General features: G+C 42.7%; 1 protein-coding gene across 3 annotated transcripts in view; it reads left to right on the top strand.

Annotated features, from left to right (window-relative positions):
* abca3b (ATP-binding cassette, sub-family A (ABC1), member 3b) overlaps positions 1–20,945 on the top strand; it is a 110,891-nt gene that overhangs the window by 52,217 nt on the left and 37,729 nt on the right. For all 3 annotated transcript variants that reach the window (XM_043711548.1, XM_043711549.1, XM_043711550.1), the window contains exons 17-21: positions 1,579–1,677; positions 10,138–10,330; positions 11,458–11,764; positions 12,573–12,849; positions 15,810–16,014. In XM_043711548.1, coding sequence (XP_043567483.1) covers positions 1,579–1,677; positions 10,138–10,330; positions 11,458–11,764; positions 12,573–12,849; positions 15,810–16,014 — 1,081 coding nt within the window. The remainder of the gene's footprint in view (positions 1–1,578; positions 1,678–10,137; positions 10,331–11,457; positions 11,765–12,572; positions 12,850–15,809; positions 16,015–20,945) is intronic.

Here is a 20,945-nt window from a genome sequence, read left to right as displayed (position 1 = left end):
TGAGTGTGCAGATGTGTGTCTGTCTAGAGTGTGCCTGTCTGTGTGTGAGATTGATTGAGATGTGTCAGTCTCAGTGTATGTGAGAATGAGTGCACACGTGAGTCCGTCTATGTGTATGCATGCGTGTGTTCGTCTCAGTGTGTCAGTCTAAGGGAGTGCATGAGAGTGAGTGAACAGGTGTGTTAATCTAGGTGAGTCTGCAGATTTGTGTGAGATATTGATTAGAATAGGTGAGATTACCTACAGTGTGGAAACAGGTCATTTGGCCCAACAAGTCCACACCAACCCTCCGAATAGTAACCAAACCAAACCATTTCCCAACCCTATATTTATCTCTGACTGATTCACCTAACCTGCATATCTTTAGACTGTGGGAGGAAACCAGAGCATCTGGAGGAAACCCACGTAGAATGTGCAAACTTCACATAGACAGTTGCCCAAGGTGGGAATCGAACCAGAGTTCCTGGCGCTGTGAGGCAACAGTGCTAACCACTGAGCCACCATGCCACCCCAATTGGGTGCATTGGTGTGTCAGTCTAGATGAGTGCACAGGTGTGTAAATTTCAGTGAGTATGAGAGAGTGAGTGCGCAGGCATGAAGATCTCAGTAAGTCTTTGAGTGAGTGCACAGGCTTGTCCTTCTCTGTGAGATTAAGTGAGGAGTTTTGTCAGTCTTGGTGTGTGTGTGTGTGATAGTGAGTGCACAGGCGCATGGCTCTCAGTAAGTGTTTGAGACTGAGTGCACAGATGTGTTGGGCTCTATAGTGCACAGTTGTGCCCATTTCAGTAAGTGTGTGAGAGTGAGTGCGCAGGTGTGTTGTCTTGGTGAGTGCGCAGTTATAAAGGAATAGAATCATAGAGATGTACAGCACAGAAACAGACCCTTTGGTCCAACACACCCATGCCAACCAAATGTCTTAAACTGATCCTAGTCCCATTTGTGAGCCTTTGGCCCATATCCTTCTAAGCCTTTCATATTCATTTACCAATCCAGATGCTTTTTAAATATTGTTATTGCACCAGTCTCCACCACCTTCTCTGGCAGCTCATTCCATACATGCATCACTACTATGTGTAAGAGGTTGCCCCTTAAGTCCCTTTTAAATCTTTACCCTCTCACTTTAAACATATGCCCTCTACTTTTGGATTCCCCTACCCTGGGGAAATGACTTTGGATATTCACCCTATCTATGCCCCTCATGATTTTATAAACCTCTCACGTCCCTCCTCAGCTTCCAATGCTCCAGCTGTGATGGTCCCAGTGTGCGCACAGGTGGGTCGGTTTCAGTGAGTGCGTGAGAGATGTTGGTCTCAGTAGAGTGAGTACGCAGGCATGTCAGCCCTGGTGAGAATACTAGTGAGTGTAAAACAAACGTTTGTGTCGGTCTGTGTGCATTTGTTTGGTAAAAGCACCTCTTGTTATGCCGATGACAATCACTTTGCTGCAAAGGTTTTTTACACTTGGAGCAGCGGTGGGATTGGTCTTAAGGACATCACTCACAGCAGCAGCAACCCTTACTTTAGAGGTTTGTCTTGAAAGTGCTATGATTCAAAATACTTACATCTGTCTTGTCGGTAGGTTTGAAGACCTTTTCTCACAACTTGAAATGAAAAAGAAGAAGCTGGGAATTGCCAGTTATGGAGCTTCAATCACTACCATGGAAGAGGTGTTTCTAAAGTGAGTGTGAGGTCTGCCATTTTGCAGTTAATTTGACTGCTTCTGTTCTCTCACCCCTCTCTCCAGAGACATTTTATGTGGGCATAGAGCTGATGGGGTTTGTGGATGTTGAAGATCATTGTCAGTTACCGGTCTACTTTCTGAAGCCATTCTCGCTAGCAGGAGCTCTTCGATCTATATTGTGTGGTGCATTAACAAAGTGTAGCAAAAAAGTAGCTGAAGTGCCATCACTGGCAAGAGGCTGCAACCATAAGATGACAAGTTTACATAGGCATCTTTCCTGTCTCTAATTTGCTCCCTTCTCTTTCCTTCCCTTGGATCTTCCTTCCTGTCACTTTCTCTCCTTCCTGCCTTTCTTTCTCTCTCTGTGTCTCTCCTTTCTGTCTCCCTCTCTGTGCCTGTCTGTTTCTCTCTGTCTCTCTCTCTCTCTCTCTCTCTTCCCCTCTCTCTCTGTCTCTCCCTCACTCCCCTCTCTCACCCCACCCCGACACTGTTGTACTGTTTGTCGCTCCCTTTAAAACAATGACAAATTGCTTCTACAAATCCCAGAAAAGTGTATAACATTGCATCGTTTCAACATTTCATTTTGATTCTCATGGGGAACACCACAGTGAACAAGTCCAGCAGAGCAAATACATTTTGTCTGTGACAACCTTCTTAAGTAACAAGTATCAACTATTGTAATTGTGGTCTCACTAATGACCTGTATGGTTATGGCAAAACTTCCCGAATTATAAACATCATCTCCTTTGCTATAAAGGCAAATATTTCATTTGCAATCTGAATTACTTACTGTACCTGCATGCTGGACGTTTTGTGAATCATGTGTACGTAGATACCTGTGTACCATAGTATTCGTAGTCTCTTTCAGTTTAAATAATATTCAACTTTCCTATTCTTCCTGACAAATTTCCCAACTTCACATATTCCTATATTATGCTCCATCTGCCAATATTTACCCATTGACTTAACCGAGCTGTTTTCTTTACAAACTCTTTGTCTCCTCCTTGTTTACAAACCTTTCTTTCCTCCTTGTCTTCATATTATTTGCAAATTTGTGGCTTTAGTTATGACACTGAGGTGAACCCCTCTGTTAATAAAACCAAACATCCAGCTCACCTGGGTGTTTACCTTGTGCTCAAGCTCACCTTGTGAGTGACACAGAACTCCCAAATTCCACTATTTAAAGAAAATGACATCAATTTATTTTTTAACTCTAAAAATGAACATTAAATAACAACTGTTCACAACTTTAATCCACCCTTTCTCTTAAATGCTTATTTCCTGCTTCCAACTCTCTAACAAAATGCTGTTCCAGTAAGACATTTATTAAAATTACATGAACTTAATTTCAAAACCACACAGCCGTTATCATCTTCTGTGACTTCACCCTTCCAGCTGCTGAATTCCCTGGGCTGTCTTCTCAATTTTTACTGCGAGTATGTTTCATGTGAAAAGGTACCTTTGAGAGAGAGTGTTTCCTAATTTCTTGGATCTGTTTCAATGGTAGTTTCTCTCTCTCCAATTTTCTAAGTGCCCACATTTTTATACTTCCAACATTGGATCATCTCATTAGTATGATGTTGGCAAAAACAATAAATTCAAATGCGATTGGGTTTTAGTATCCTGATGCATAATTTAAACTGATTGATTAATTTTGAATTGTTGTCAAAACAGCAACCAAAACTCAGGCATCTAATTCACAGCCAAATGTTACATATTTACAATTTTCAGATACACTGTGAGACTGCCCACTAGACATATACACAGGTGCTTGTAAGCTCTCAGTTCAGAACAGCTCTCTTAAAGGTACAGTACACGCCTTCAACGTCATAACACCTCCCCCCCTTAAGAAAAAATGAACCATCATAATGAAAAGATGGCTTCATTTTGTTTTAAATTCTTAATGAAATATATAGGTAATTAATCAAAGTTATTCTTTTCATTTTAATTTCTGCATATATGTATATAAACCATTGGAATCTGTTCAATCTTATCCAGACATTTTCCTTTAAATCCGCAGTAACACATCTGCTATCATATTTTTACGATGCACAGCATGTAGAATTTGTAAGTTAAAAGTCGGTAACATAAGACTTCAACAAAATAGTCTCATATTTTTGTCATTAAATTTTTTCAAGAATGTAAGAGGATTGTAGTCCGTGTACACAACCATCTCTGACACATTGTTCGTCACATTAACATTAAAATGTTGTCAGGCCAGTACTAAACTCAATCATTCTTTTTCGAATGGTAGAGTATTTTCTCTAGTGGGTGTTGAGTTTCTTTGAAAAGTAGCTAATTGGCTGTTCAATCCCATCATCATCATCCTGTAGCAATACAGCTCCAATTCCCAAATCGATAGCATCGATTAAAACTTTGAAAGGTTTCAAAACATTTGGATGTCATGGTTAATATTGTTTTTAAATTCTCAAATGCCTCCTGGCATTGTTCTGTCCACCAAAATTTTGTGTTCTTCTTTAGTAAGTCTTTTAACGGTGTCACCACGCTGCCTAAGTTTGGAACAAACTTCCAATAGAATCCACTTGGTCCCAACTCTGTTCTTTGCTCCTGAGACAGATAGTTCACTAACCTAGCCCACGCCTCAAGGTATTCCTCATTATTTAATGTATTTTAAGGCACATCAAACTCCACAAAATCTGGATTTGATTCCTCAGTCTGTGGGGCAGTAACTAACACCTATTTCTCCAGTTCCCTGTCTCCCTTTCTAGAGTGGCATGGTGGCTCAGTGAGTTGGCCATGCTAAATTGCCCATAGTGTTCAGGGATGTGTAGGTTAGGTGTATTAGTCAGGGGAAATGCAGCACAATAGGGTAGGGGAATGGATCAGTGTGGACTTGTTGGGCCAAAGGGCCTGTTTCCACGCTGTAGGAGTTATATTGGGGTTCTATGATTCTATTATAGTAAAGTTTCAACATATTCACATGACATACCCGATACAGTTTATTTTCTATTCGGCATCTTTACCAGATAGTTTACCTGACTTGACTTTTTCTTAATTTGATGGGGACCACTAAACCTGGCTTTGAAGGGATCTCCTACCACTGGTACCAACACTAATACCTCATCCCCAAGGAAAAACATCCAAACTTTATAGTTTTTATCTGTCACCTGTACATTCTTTGCTATGCCCTCTTAAGGTGCTGTTAGCTAACTCAACTACCCATTTTGATCTCTCCCTCACCTCAGATACGTAATCCAGGTGTGACAGCTCCGACTTAAATCCTATCAATTTTCATTAATTAATTTCAAAGTCCCTCTCACTTCATGTCCAAATACTAACTCAAAGGGAGTAAATTGAGTAGATTCATTTGGGACATCTCTAATGGTAAACAATATGAATGGGATACTTTTATCCCAATCATTCAGGTAATCCTGACAGTACGCTCATAACATGGTCTTCAGGGTGTGATGCCACGTTTCCAAAGCTCCCTGGGATTCAGGATAATATGCACTTGATTTAAAGTGCTCTATGCCCTAAGCTATCCATGATTTCCTTAAATAGCCTAGCAGTAAAATTAGATTCTTGGTCTGACTGAATCTCTCTGGGTAGCCCATACTGCGTACTCCTGCACCATACTTTTTGTCTTCATGCTCCATAATGGAATCGCCTCTGGAAATCTGGTAGACTCATCCATTGTAGTTAGCAAGTACTGGTTCCCACTTTTAGTTCTCAGGAGGGTACCTACACAATCAAGCATAACTCACGTGAAAGGTGCTTCGAATGTGAGAAATGGGAAGAAAGGTGCTGGTTTTATTACTGCCTGTGACTTGCTTACCTACCATTTGGCACGTATGACATGTATACAAAATTTAACCACATACTTATGCAGTCCAGGCCAATAAGTGCTTTTGTACCTTAGCCTGAGTCTTCCTCACACCTAGGTGACCCTACTGATAATTCATGTGTTATTCACAATAATTTCTGTCTGTATGCTACCGGCAATCCAGTCTGGTGCACTTCTGGCCACTTCTCCTCTGTACTAACCTGCCGTGGTCTCCATTTTTGTCGTAGGATTATCTTTAAGGTAATTACCCTCAGGAATATGTTCTGATTTATTTTCTGAGTATGCACTATATTCAGAAAAGAAATCAGAACATATTGTCTTGTCTTTCTGTTGTAAGTCCATTAGCGTTTCAGGACTAAACACTTCTGCCTGACCCTGTACCTGTCCAGGTTTTTCCTGCACCATTACGTCAAACAGGGTGTCAACTTACTGAACCTCAACTTTTTCTTCTTTCTCTTTAGTTTTTGCTTCTTGCTGTGATTTCTAACAGTAAGGCGTTGTTACTACACAGACTGGAAAAATTCCAGGGTATTTTTCTTTTAACTCCTCAGTTCTCTGGTCTTCCTTTTGCTTCTTCACAACAAGGGGTGTCACTCCTGCCTTGGATCCTGCTAAATCGCTTCCAAGAACAAACTGTATTCTTGAAACTGACACTGTCAATCACCCATTGTGAGATGTAATGCTGACATGCGATGCTTCACTGGCTCAACAGAGAGGAATGCCTAATAGTATATGCTTCCCAGACTTTGGCTGATGCCAAATGAAGATACACCTTGACACAGAGGAAGATTTGGCGGTAATCTTTGGTGTGAGAAAGTTCCATCAGTACCTTTAGGAACATAAATTTGTAATGGGAATGGACCACCAATCCCAGCTAGGGCTACCTGAAGAGGACAGGGTTATCCCACCTGCAGTGGTGGGCTCTTACTTTGAGTGCTTACAATGACAAGTTGTAACACTGTCTGGGCGGCCATGTGATAAATGCAGATGCCTGAAGCTAGCTAATGGTGGATACACTATGGCAGGTGCCACCACTGAAAGTGTTCATTCTGGTTTTAAACTTTCTGGACACCCTTCTGCTCATCTGTGACAGTATCAGACTGTGTATATAAGAAGATTCCGTCCTGGCAAAACTAGAACAGCTGGTAGTGGTGGAAACAAAGGGTCATAACAACCAGGATTGAAACCTTTCTGGACCTCGCAAGACTAGATCACCGTTGAGGACAGCATGCTAATTTGGAGAGCAAGAGTTGCTTGTCCCAAGCAAAGCTCACCGTCAGACATTGGCTGAACTCCACCAGGGTCATCCTGTGGTTTCCAAAATGAAGATGTTGGCAAGAAGTTATGTCCGGTGGCCAGTATTGGATGCCGACACATCCATATTGGTGGAGTAGTACCCAAAATGCCGACAAGGACAAAACTTGCCAGCAGCAGCTGCACCACATTCATGGGACTGGCCAAGTAAAGCCTGGATTCAGTTATACTCGACTGCGCCAGTCCTTTCACGGGATCTATGCTTTTAATCATTGTTGACGCCCATTCAAAGTGGTTGGATGTGCATAAATTTCATTTGTAAAATGTGGGGATGATGATTGAAAAGTTGTGAGCATCTTAACATAGAACATAGAAAAATACAGCGCAGTACAGGCCCTTTGGCCCTCGATGTTGCGCCGATCCAAGCCCACCTAACCTACACTAGCCCACTATCCTCCATATGCCTATCCAATGCCCGTTTAAATGCCCATAAAGAGGGAGAGTCCACCACTGCTACTGGTAGGACATTCCATGAACTCACGACTCGCTGACTAAAGAATCTGTCCCTAACATCTGTCCTATACCTACCACCCCTTAATTTAAAGCTATGCCCCCTCGTAATAGCTGACTCCATACGCTCTGCACCCGTTCCAGTGCCTCCACATCCTTCCTATAGTATGGCGACCAGAACTGCACACAATACTCCAGATGCGGGCGCACCAGAGTCTTATACAACTGCAACATGACCTCAGGGCTCCGGAACTCAATTCCTCTAACAATAAAAGCCAGTACGCCATATGCCTTCTTCACCGCACTATTTACCTGGGTGGCAACTTTCAGAGATCTGTGAACATGAACACCAAGATCCCTCTGCTCATCCACACTACCAATACACACTACAATACACAGACTCTGGACATGTTGATCACAGATAACGTGCAATCATTTGCCGGCAAGTAGTTTTGAGTACTTCCTAAAGTCGAATGGCATTTGGCATGTAAGAACAACTGCATCCGTTGTCGGATAATCTGGTGGAAAAAACAGTCCAAACATTGAAGGCAGGCTTAAAGAAACAGCCTACAACTTTGCTCAATACCAAACAGTTCCAGTTCCTGTTTGATTATAGAACCAGCGCTCATGCATTTGCAGGGACAACTCCAGCAGAGTTGCTAATGCGGAGAAGACTCCATACCAGATTAAATCTGATCTTCCCGGAACTTGTAGGGAGGGTGAAATGGCATCAGGAACACAAATGCTGGCCACAAGACTCTTCTACACAAGAAAGGCAATTTACTTCATGGGACAAAAACTGCTGTTGACACCATGGGAATGGCCCTGCGTGGGTAAGAGGCATGGTCGAAGTGAGGACGGGAGAGGAGATCCTAAACAAGCATGTGGATCACATGATAGCTTTAGCCTCTCAAGTGGATCAGGAGCAAAACATACCCAGCCACTCGGAACATCCAGCAAGGCTGTCAGAACCTGTGGGTTCTCCCTGTCCTCCCAGTTTTGAAGAAACCTCTGAGGGCTTAATGGACACAGCAGATGTCACAGCCATTACCACCTGCAGAAGAAGGTAAATTCCTGCTGAGATGTTCCAGGGACAAGAGTAGGGCCACAGTCCAATACACAATGGCAATATCTGAGCCAGAGTCCGAGCAACCTTGGGAGATGCTACAGGAAAAGGAATGGGCCTACATCCCAGGACAGAGAGAGGGAGGAAGGTAGTGATTGGAACGAGGTCAGCCAGCTGGACCTCATTGAATATGATTTCCCACATTGGGGCGGTTAACCTGATCTAATCAGGGGGTCCTGTCTGACAGATGTGTCAGGGGTTCTGCTGACTCGAGGAGCGGGTTCTGTGAAGGCTAGGTCAGTGCCATGTACAGTGCACGTGTAAATTCCTGAACATATCTCGCAGCATGCGACACGCTACGACCTCAAGCCTTGGACAAGATAGAGAAGACCATCTGCCAGCTTAAGAATAAGGCTGTAGGAGGAAATGAAATTCCCGCTGAGGCATTGAAGCATGGAGGCATAGAGCTCCTAGTGCAGCTATATGCCCTCGTCTATCTTATTTGGAAGGAGGAGAGCATCCCGAACGAGCCCCCAAACTATTACAACACTGCAGTGAACCCCTCTTTTAATTAAGTCAAACACCCATTAAAGCTCACCTCACCTCATAATCTGTTCAAATATGAGTAGCAGAACTCCAAATCCCACTATTTAAAGAAAAAAATCAATTTATTTTTTAACTCTAAAACTGAACATTAAACACCAACTGTTTACAACGTTAAGCCCCCCTTTCTTTTAACTGCTTATTACCTGCTTCCAACTCGATAACAAAATGCTGTTCCAATAAGACATTTATTAAAATTACATCAACTTAATTTCAAACCACACAGACACTGTTGTCTTCCATGATTTCACTCTTCTAGCTGCTGTATTCTCTGGATTGTGTCTTCACTTTTTACTGTATGTTTCATGTGAAAAGCTACCTTTTGATAAAGAATGTTTCCTACTTTCTTGGATCTGTCTTAATTGCAGTTGCTCTCTCTCCAGTTTTCAAAATGGCCACATTTTTCTACTCCCAACATTGGATCATCTCCTTAGGTCGATGTTGGCACAACAATAAGTTCAAACTTGATTGGGTTTTAGTATCCTGGGGCATAATTTAAACTAAATTATGGTTAAATTTAAATTGTTGTCAAAACAGCAACCAAAACTCAGGTATCCATTTCACAGCCAAATGTTCCATATTTTCAATTTTCCAATACACTCTGGGACTGCCAACTAGTCATATACACAGGTCTTTGTAGGCTCTCAGTTCAGAACAGCATTCACTCTCTCTTAAAAATCCAGTACACACATTCAACTTCATAACACTATATAGTTAGTCCCTTCATGTAAGTCATTAATGAATATTGCTCCTTGTTTCCCAAGATGTTTCCCTCCCTCCCATCACTCTCAGCCACCGTCCCTTCAGTTTTGTGCTCCGTCCTCTCTCCCCTTCTTTGCCACTCTCCTGTCATGCTTTTCTCTTTTCCAGCTCTCTCTCCTCATCTTCTTCCCTTCTCACTCTCTCCCTCCTTTCGTCCATCTTGTTTCTTCCATCCCCTCTCACCTTCCCTCTTCTTTCTTGTTTCTCTCTTCTCTCTGCCTCTTACCACACCTTTCCCCCCCTTCCTCCTGTCTCTTCTTGACCCTCTTCCACAGACAGACTGAGTTCATGTATCCCTGTTTTCTAACCCCTTTCTAATGCCAGTTTCTCTTTAGTTGACTAGCCACTTCACATATTTCCTGTTTTGAGTGGAGCTGCTGCTGATTCTGGTGTTGAGGACTGCCCCCAGCTCTTAGTGTAATATTATTTTTCTGTCTATGGCTGTGGCCTTTGACAGGGTGGGGAAGCTGGTGGACTCCAGCATGGACATTCAGGCAATCCAGCTACCAGCAATACAATACCAGCATGAGCGAAGGATGAGTGACTGGTCAGTTGGAGAGAAAACCAGCCTGAGTGACTTAATGGACGCTACAGATGACAGTGACCATCATCTTTCCCACAGCTATTCTTCTATCAAACTGAACACAGGGGTAAGCACAACACCTGCAAGGCATTCTGAGTTAAAGGGGCAGGCATCTCCCGTAATTCTAAAATATACTTATGGCTCTGCATTATTCATAGATAGCCTACGACAATTCTATTAGAATTGTCTACCCTCTCAATCTGGTATAAAATCAGACAGTATGGAAAAGGCTCTTCAGCCCCTCGAGTCTGTGCTGCATACCGAATCCCATTTTCCTGGAGTAGGTCCATAGCGTTGCATGTTGTGACATTTAAAGTGTACACCCAAGCACTTTTTTAAGATTGTAAGGCAACCTGCCTCAACTATCCTCCCAGGCAGTACATTCCAGACCCACACCAGCCTGTGGGTAAAAAATATTAATCCACCTGCCTTTCACTTTAAAACTTCTTGACCCTTCAACTAAGGAGAGCAGCTGATTCTTTTCACCTTGTCCTTGCCCCTCATACATCGTTATTAGGACCCCCCTGCCCCCCCCCCCACCCCGCCTCAGCTTTTTCTGTTCTCAAGAAAGCAACCTGAGCTTACCCAGCCTCTCTCCATATCTGAAATTCTCCATCCTAGGCAAAATCCTGGTGAATCTCCTCTGCACCTCCTCCAGAGCAATCACATCCTTCCTATAGTGTGGTGACTAGACTATATACAGTACTCCAACCAAAGTTCCATACTGCTCCAACATAACCTCCCAGCTGTCATACTCTGTGGCTGGAGATAGGCTACCTATATGTCTCTTAACTACTATATTTGAGAATCTGTGGACAAGCTCTCCCAAAATCCCATTGTCCTGCCATTCACTGAGTACTCCCTTGTCATGTTACATCTTCCAATGTGCATCACCTGCACTAGTAAAAGATCCCACAACTGCTATTTTGAAGAAGAGCAGGGAAGTAAACCTGGTATTGGGACCAATATTTATCCTTCAATTGACATCACTAAAACAGATTAGCTGGTCCGTATCGCATTGCTTTTTGTTGGATCTTGTGTGTGCAAATTGGCTACTGCATTTCCCCCAATACAACAGTGACTATTTTAAAAAGTACTTTGTTGGCTGAGCCCTGTAATGAGGAGGAGTGATGATGTTTCTGTTGAATTATTTTGCTCTGTAAATCCTTGACAATTCTCCCTTGTCTTGTGCAGATCATCCTCTATTTGCAGCAGTTCTATGCCATGCTTATGAAGCGAGCAACATACACCTGGCGGAACTGGAAGATATTCACAGCCCAGTTTATGGTCCCACTGATTTTTGCCTGCTTTTCATTGATTGTTGCCAAGACATTTCCGGGTCCTCAGGATTCACCTCCATTAAACCTGACTCTGGAAAAATATGGGCCTACCAATGTTCCTTTTTCATTGAGACATGTCTACCAGAAACTGACTAAACATTTGACCCAGGCTTACAAAGAGGTAGTAGAAGCACAGCTGAGCACGCCAATACAGGTAGAAGGTGAGGCACCTCATGATTGCCCAAACCCCTCTACTGATTTTTCTTTCAAATGATTTTAAAAAGATATGTCATAAATAAGTACTTCTGTGGGATCATAGCAAAAAAATCTTTAATTGACAGGCAATCAAACATTGCAGCACTGATTCTGATTACTGAGCAGTACATTTTCTCAGCTTTGTTGAGGCAATACTTTTCTGATTTCGGATACAAACAATGATATCTGTGCTTTATTGCAATTTTAGAGCTCACTCAGAATTTTATACCAGATGGGACAGAAACTCTTTGTGCCTGCTCCTTGCTTCATGGCCTTTATAAGAAGAGGTGGATCAACTGGTCTTTCCATCCCTTCTCCGGTCCGTTAAAAAGAACAGGGCTTGTGTTATGCCTCTCACTACTCCAGGACCAGTACAAGAAGAGCTGGAGCAAGTGACATTACATTTTCCACGAGCTATGCTTCAATTTTTGCCCAAGATGTTAATATTGGTAGCACATAAGAGGATGTTGGTAGCACCAAATTCTGCACCTTCCAATAGGTAGATCTTTTACACAAGACCTACTTCAAGATGAAAGCCTTTTACACAAGATTTCCTCCACTTGGCATTCCTCTTACAAGATCTCCTCCAGCAGATAAACGTTTTGCACACGATCACTTCCATTAGGAACCCCCCTTATACCTAATTCCCTCCAAAGTTGATGAGTCAAATTAATGTCTCTTGTGCCTTTGATTGTAATGCATGAACTGCCCTTGGTGAGACAATTGTGTTTATCATCTAGTTTCTGACCAATTTCTGTTGCCTTTTTCTTACAGACGATATTATTGATTATCTGTTGAATATTTCAATTAAGGAAGGAGGTTCCTTTAATGAACAGTGTGTAGTAGCTGCTGATTTCCATGACACACTGACAGCTGGAACCACAATACGGGTTTTATTCAATAACCTGGGCTATCATACTTCTGCTACTTCTTTGATGTTAGTGGACAATGCCTTATTCAAGATTCTGGTGGGGCCAACAGCATCAATCAGTACCACCAACTATCCACAACCCCGCAACATTACAGAACAAGCATTGGAACAACTGAATGAGTATGTACTCAGCATTAACCTTCTTATGGAACTGGTGCAACCAATAATTGGGAGTGAGTGCACTATGTGGTGTGGTACCAATCATGTAGAACAGCCACACCCTAGGTTTGATGCATGCGTTCAGCCAGAGGTGCCATGGTCACAAAAGGGAATAATTAGCTGGTCAACACTATCTCGTTTCAGGTTTCTAACTTACTACCTGACTGCATGGGGGTGCCGATTCCACCAGTAAGTGCATTCAACTGCTAAATATTCATATGCACACCCAGCAGCAAGAACCAAACAAAAATCAAGAAATACAAATAGTAGTGTGCCATTCACTCTTCAAGCCTGTTTCACCATATAATTGAGATGACTGATGCTCAAAATCAACTCCACTTCCCTACTCAATTCACATTTCCTTTGATTTCCTTATTGTTGAATATATTTGATGACTGAACGTCCACAACTTCTTTGGTAAAGAATTCCAAAGAATCAAAATCCAGTGAATGAAGAAGTTTTTTTCTGATCTTAGCCCAAATTTTCATTCATAGTTATAGGGTCATGCAGCATGGATACAGACCCTTTGGTTCAACTAGGCCATGCCAACCATCATCCCAAACTAAACTAGTCGCACTTGCCTGCATTTGGCCCATATCCCTCCAAACCTTTCCTATTCATGTGCCAATCTAAATGTCTTTTAAATGTTGTAACTGTACCTGCATCCACCACTTGCACTGGCAGTTCATTCCAGACACGAACCACTCTGTGTAAAAACGTTGCCCGGCATGTCTTATCTAAAGCTTTCTCTTCTTGCATTAAAAATATGCTCCCTAGATTTGCACTCCCCTACCCTAAGGAAAAGATCCTTGCTCTTCACCTTAGTTATGCCCTTCATGATTTTATAAACCTCTGTAAGGTTTATAAAACCTTGACCGCCTATGCTCCAGTGAAAAATAAGTAAGTTAGCTCACTGAGCTCAAAGATTTGTTTTCAGATGTTTTGTCACCATATTCTTAGAGGCATGGCATTCTAACCAGAACTCCATCAATAAACACATTGATTTAGATCCCACCTAGCTTCCCTTGAAAAAAAGAACTGGAAATGACATCACCCACCTAAAGAAACAAAGACCTATAAATAGAGAGGCAGGACATACCACCAGCGCTTCACCGGAAACTCTCACAGATGATGTTACCTAGTGTGGTGATGAAATGTCTGAAAACAAACCTTTAAGCTCAGTGAGCTAACTTATCATCAACCTGAGCTACAAATCTTCTCAAAAATTGCTACCAGTGAAAAATGTGGCAGCTTATCCTGCCAATTTTTATAACTTAAATCTTCCATTCTTGACAACATTTTGGTCAATATTTTCTGAACCATCTCCAATTTAATAATATCCTTCCTATGACAGGGCAACCAGAACTAGACACAGTACTCCAGAAGGGCCGTCACCAATGTCCTGTACAACCTCAACATGACATCCCAACTCCTACACTCAAAGGTCTGAGCAATGAAGGCAAACATGCTAACTGCCTTCTTAACCATTCTGTTTACCTGTGATGCAAATTTCAAAGAATTTTGTACCTGAAACCCTAGGCGCCTGTGTACAACATAGTCAGACCATTAATTGTAGTCTCTGCCCTGTGTTCTAGATTCTACAGCCAGGAGAAACACCTCTCATATTATTTTGCATGTAAGACCATTTCTCATTCTTCCAAATTCCAGAGAGTATAAGTCCAATCCAAGGAGCAGGAGAATCGACGTTTCGGGCATAAGCCCTTCATCACGAATGAGGCTTGTGGGCCAGGGGTTGAGAGATAAATAGGAGGTGGTGGGGGGGGGAAGGTAGCTGAGAATGTGATAGGTAGATGAAAGTGAGGGAGAAAGTGATCGGTCAGAGAGGAGGCTGGAGTGGATAGATGGGAAGGGTGATGGACAGGTCAGGAGGGTGGTGCCAGGTTGGAGTCTTGGCACTGGAATATTTGGGGGCGGGGGTAGAGGAAATGAGGAAACTGTTGAAATCCACATTGATTGTGATAGGTAGCTGAAGGTGAGGGAGAAGGTGATAGGTCGGAGAGGACGGTGGAGCGGATAGATGGGAAAGGTGATGGACAGGTCAGAAGGCTGGTGCCAAGTTGGAGGCTTCGGACTGGGATAATGTGGGGGAAGGGGAAATGAGGAAACCGTTGAAATCCACTGCAATAGCTGATGAAGGTGAGGGAGAAAGTGATAGGTCGGGGTGCGATAGGTAGCTGAAGGTGAGGGAGAAGGTGATAGGTCGGAGTGCGATAGGTGGATGAAGGTGAGGGTGCAATAGGTAGATGAAGGTGAAGGTGGATTTCAACAGTTTCCTCATTTCCCCTTCCCGCACATCATCAGACATGGATATATATGATTGGTGTACATCATGCAGTTTGACAACACAGGAAAACCAGATTCAGGCACAGATGTACCAGAAGGGTTGCCTTTTTTTGGGGTTGCCATTGCTGATGGTTGCTGTATTTATGTGTTTACATCTGCCGTTTGACACTGTGCCTGTGGTATGTTCTGATCGTCTATGAGTGAAGCTGATACCACACTCTCTACGAAGTGCAAGTCTGCTACCAATGTCATTGTTTGGGAATGAGACCAGAAGGTGAAAAGATGAGAGATTCTAATGGTGAGATCCCCACCTCTCCTTTAAATGGAAGGACACCAGTCCCATTCATGAACGCCAATCCAACTTGACTCAGCTCCCTCTGTCCTGCTGCTTTGCCAATCACTCTGTTCCAAAACTGAAAGTTATTCCTCGCTGAAAATGTCTGTTGCACACTTGATCACGTGTGGTTAATGGAGATGAGTTTAAAACTTTCTACAGAATTGAATTAAGAGGATAATGGTACACAAAGAATAGTGACAGGCTAATCATTTTGTGTTTAGGTTTATAGGTCACCACTTCTTTGTGCACTAATTCACGGTGTCTTTTTATTTGTTCACAGAAATAGGACAGGGTTTGCTTTGGCCTTCAACGTGATGTATGGCATGGCCTTTCTGGCTAGCACCTTTTCCCTGTTGTTAGTGTCTGAGAGAACTATAAAATCCAAGCACATTCAGGTCATCAGTGGCCTTCATATCATCAACTTCTGGCTGTCTGCTCTTCTCTGGGATCTGATTAACTATATGATCCCCTGTGTGATGATCCTGGTAAGTAACCAATTCCTGAGCTGACTCATTCCATATGAGAGATAGAAAAGGAGCCAGGAAATGGCAGAAGAACTGAATGCATACATTGCATCAGTCTTCACAGTAGAGGAGACTAATAGCATTCTAAAATACTAAATAATCAAGGAGCTAAAATGGGGGTGGGGGAGAAGGAAATAAACACAATAATTATCACTAGGGAAAAGATCCTAAGGAACTTGATGGATTGCAAACAGGATTTTAATGGAAATAGTTGGAGAAATAGTAGATGCACTAATAGTAATCTTCCAAGAATCCTTAGATTCTGGAAAGTCCAAGAGGAGTAGAAAACTACCAATGTTTATTCAAAAAGAAAGGGAGATAAAGAAAATTGATCTATAGTTCAGTTAGCTTAACACGAAAAATTGGGAAAATGTTAGAGATTATTATTAAGGATGTAATAGCAGAGCATTTAGAAACATAGTATAATCAAGCAGTCAGCAGACTTTATGAAGAGGAAATCATGCCTGACAAATTCATTGCAGTTCTTTGAGGAGGGAACAAGCAGAATAGATAAAGGGAAACTAGTGGATTTAACATATTTGGATTTCCAAAAGACATTTAATAAAATACCACACATGAGGCTCCGTAATAAGACCCTGTGATTGTGTAGAATATTGGCATGAGTGTGGGATTGGCTAACTAATAGAAGACATTTAATTTGAATAAATGGGATATTTTCAGGATGGCAGTCTGTAACTCGTGGAGTCCCATAAAAGTCAGTGATAGGGCCATAATATTTACAATATAGATTAATGACTTGGATAATGGAAATAAGAGTACAAGCTTGTGGACGATACAAAAACCGGTGGGCAAGCAAGTAGTTGTGATAATACCAGGAGTCTACTGAGATAGAGAGACTGTGTGAGTGGAAAAAAACTTGGCAGATGGAATATAACATGGAAAAAATGTGAGGTTATGTACTTTGGCAGGAAATATAGAAGAGCTGAATATTATTTAAATGGGGAGAGACTTCAGAAAGCTGTAATACAGAGTGATTGGGGGTCCTAATACATGAATCACTAAAACTAACATACACTTGGTAAGTTCACTCAGTAATGGGGAAAGTAAATGGTCTGTCAGCCTTTATTTCAAAGGGAATGGAGTACAAAAATAGGCTGGTCTTGCTAAATTACACAAGGCACTAGTCAGACCATAATTGTGAACAGGTTTGGTCCCTTTATCTAAGGAAAGATATGCTGGTATTGGAGGCAGTCCAGAGAAAATTCACTAGGTTGATCTCAGGTTTGGGGGGATTTTCTTATGAAGAGTGGTTGATTAGGTTGGGCTTAAGCTCATTGGGGTTCAGAAGATTGAGATGAAATATATAAGATTCTTAGATGTCTTAACAAGATAAGTGCAAAGAGGTTGATTTCCCATATGGGAGAGTCTAGAACCAGAGGGCATAACCCTCAGAGTAAAGGGTTTAAGATTTAAGTTGGAGATAAGGAGAAATTTTATCTCTCAGAGAGTGGTGAATCTGTGAACTTTTTTTAACCTCCGAAGACGATCGATTCTGTGTTGTTAAATATATTCATAGTTGAGATAGGCATTAATCTTTAAGAGCATTGAGAGCTATAGGGATAAAGCAGGGAAGTGTTTGGGGATTATGAGTTGAGCCATGATATTCATACGCTCTCAACATCTTTGAAACTGAATCCAGTTAGTAGATGTATCTAGGTTAGTAGACATCTCCAGCCAGCATGTGTTTCTATGTTTTTGGAGGAAAGGATAATGATAGATTTTTTTATGAATGGGTCCAAGCTACTCAAAGTCTGCTCATGGAGCAGTTTCAGAAGGAGTGGTGCCCAGTCATACCCCTTTACATGCCATTTCTCTTCCCTATTCCTCTAATTCATTTAAATGGGAACTCGATCTATCAGGTTCTGTTACTATGAACCTGCTGCTGATTTAAATTCAGAAATGACATGTGGGACAGGAGTAGTATCTTGAACTAGAAGCTCCATAAAACCTATCTGGGGACCTAGGTTCGAATCCAGCCATGGCAGACGCTGGAATTTGAATTCAATTTTTAAAAATCTGGAATTAAGGATCGACTGATCACCATGAGATCATTGTCGATTGTCAGGAAAAGCCATCTCATTCAGTAATGTCCTTCAGGGAAATCTGCCATCCTCACCTGGTCGGGCCTACATGTGACTCTAAACTCACAGTAATGTAGTTGACTTCTAATTGCCCTCTGAAATGGCCTAGCAAGCCATTCAGTTGTGCCAATTGCTATAAACGCTCAAAGAAATGAAACCAGATGGATCACTTGGCAGAAAAAGCCCTGCAAAGTCCTCCTCACTAACTTTGGGGGCTAGTGCCAAAATTGGGAGAGGTCTCTCACAGGCTAGTCAAGCAACAGCCTGACATTGTCATACTCACAGAATCATACCTCACAGACAATGTCCCAGATGCCACCATCACCATTCCTGGATATGTCTTGGCCCACCGGCAGGACAGACCCATCAGAGGGGGCGGCATAGTGGTATACAGTCGGGAGGGAATTGCTCTGGAAGTCGTCAACATTGATTCCGGACCACATGACGTCTCATGACCTCAGGTCAAACATGGGCAAGGAAACCTCCTGCTGATTACCATGTACCATCCTTCCTCAGCTAATGAATCAGTACTCCTCCATGTTGAACAACACTTAGTGGAAGCACTGAGGATAGCAAGAGCACAAAATGTGCTCTTGGTGGGGGATTTCACTGTCCACCACCAAGAGTAGCTTGTCAGCAGCACTACAGATCGAGCTGCTCAGGTCCTAAAGGACATAGCTGCTAGACTGAATCTGTGGCTGGTGATGAGGGAACCAAGAGGGAAAAACATACTTCACCTCATCCTTCCCAGTCTGTCAGCTGCAGATGCATCTGTCTGTGACAGTATCACAAAGTCACATTGAGAATAATATGCATCATGTTGTGTGGCACTATCACTGTGCTAAATATTACAATGCGATCTAGCAACTCGACTGGGCATCCATGAGGCACTGTGGGCCATCAACAGCAGCACAATTGTACTCTAGCATAATCTGTAATCTCATGGCCTGGTATGTCCCCCACTCAACCATTACTATCCAGCCAGGGGATCAATCCTGGTTTAGTGGAGAGTGCAGGAGGGCATGCCAGGAGCAGCACAAAGCATACCTGAAGATGAGATGTCAGCTTGATGAAGCCACCAAACAGAGCTACTTGCATGCCAAACAGCATAGCCAGTAAGTGATAGACAGAGCTAAGCAATTCACAGCCAATGGATCAGGTGTAAGCTCTGCAATCCTGCCACATCCAGTTGTGAATAGTGGTAGATAATTAAACAACTCACTGAAGGAGGAGGCTCCACAATTGTCCCCATCCTCAATGTTGGAAGAACCCAACACATCAGTGTAAAAGATTAGGCTGAAGATTTTACAGCAATCTTCAGCCAGACATGCCAAGTAGATGATCCATCTTGGCCTCCTCCAGTGGTCCCCAGCATTATAGATACTGGTCTTCAGCACTTTGATTCACTCCACATGGTATCAAGAAATGGTTAGAGACACTGGATACTGCAAAGGCTACAGGTCCTGACAAACATTCTGGCAATAATACTGAAGACTTGTACTCCAGAACTTGCCATTCTCCTTGCGCAGTTGTTCCAGTCCAGTTACAACACTAGCATTGACCCAACCATGTGGAAAATTGCCCAGGTATGTCCTGTACATAAAAAGACAGGACAAATCCAACCCAGCTAATTAACACCCCATCAGTCCACTCGTGATCATCAGTTAAGCGATGGAAGATGTCATCAACAGTGCTATCAACCAGCACCTACTCAGCAATCACCTGCTCAGTGATGCCCAGTTTGAGTTCCACCAGGGCCACTGAGCTTCAGACTTAATTACAGCCTCAGTCCAAACACAGACAAAAGAGCTGAATTCCAGAGGTGAGGTGAGAATGAAGGTCCTTGACATCAAGGCTGCATTCGATCGAGTGTGGCGTCAAGGAGCCCTAGGAAAACTGAAATCAATGGGAATCAGGGGCCAAACTCTCCACTGGTTGGAATCATAGCTGACACATAGGAAGATGGTCGTGGTGGTTGGAGGTCAGTCATTTCAGCTCCATGGCATCTCAGCAGGAGTTCCTCAGGGTAGTGTCCTTGGCCCAGTCATCATCAGCTGCTTTATCAATGACCTTCCTTCCATCATAAGGTCAGAAGTGGGCATGTTCGCCAATGATTGCACAATGTTCAGCACCATTTGCAACTCCTCAGATACTGAAGTAGTCCATGTTCAAATGCAACAAGATCTGGACAATATCCAGGCTTGGGCTGACAAGTAGCAAGTAACATTCCCACCACACAAATGCCAGGCTATAACCATCACGAATAAGAGACAATCTAACCACCACCCCTTGGCATTCAACGGTGTTACCATCACTGAATCCCCCACTATCAACGTCCTGGTGTTATCATTCACCAAAAAACCAATCGGACTCCACACATAAGTACAGTAGCTACATGATCAGAGGCTAGGAATACTGCGGTGAGTAACACACCACCTGACTCCCAGAGCTTGTCTACCATCTGTAAAGCACAAGTCAGGAGTGTGATGGAATATTCCCCACTTGCCTGGATGAGTGCAGCCCCAATAATACTCAAGATGCTTGACACCATCCAGGACAAAGCAGACTCAGCTGGACTCCCCACATAAACACAGTGGCTGAACAAGCAGGTCAGATGTTAGGCAAATAACTCTCCTCCTGACTGCCCAAAGCCTGTCCATCATCTACAAAGCACAAATCAGGAGTGTGATGGAATACTTCCTGGATGACTGCAGCCCCAACAACACTCAAGAAACTTGACATCATCCATGATAATGCAACCTGCTTCATTAGCACTACATCTACAAGCAA

The sequence above is a fragment of the Chiloscyllium plagiosum genome, chromosome 21, assembly GCF_004010195.1.
Source record: "Chiloscyllium plagiosum isolate BGI_BamShark_2017 chromosome 21, ASM401019v2, whole genome shotgun sequence".
NCBI lineage: Eukaryota > Metazoa > Chordata > Chondrichthyes > Orectolobiformes > Hemiscylliidae > Chiloscyllium > Chiloscyllium plagiosum.
The sequence above is the reverse complement of the archived record's forward strand: the minus strand, read 5'-3'. Positions and strand labels throughout refer to the sequence as shown.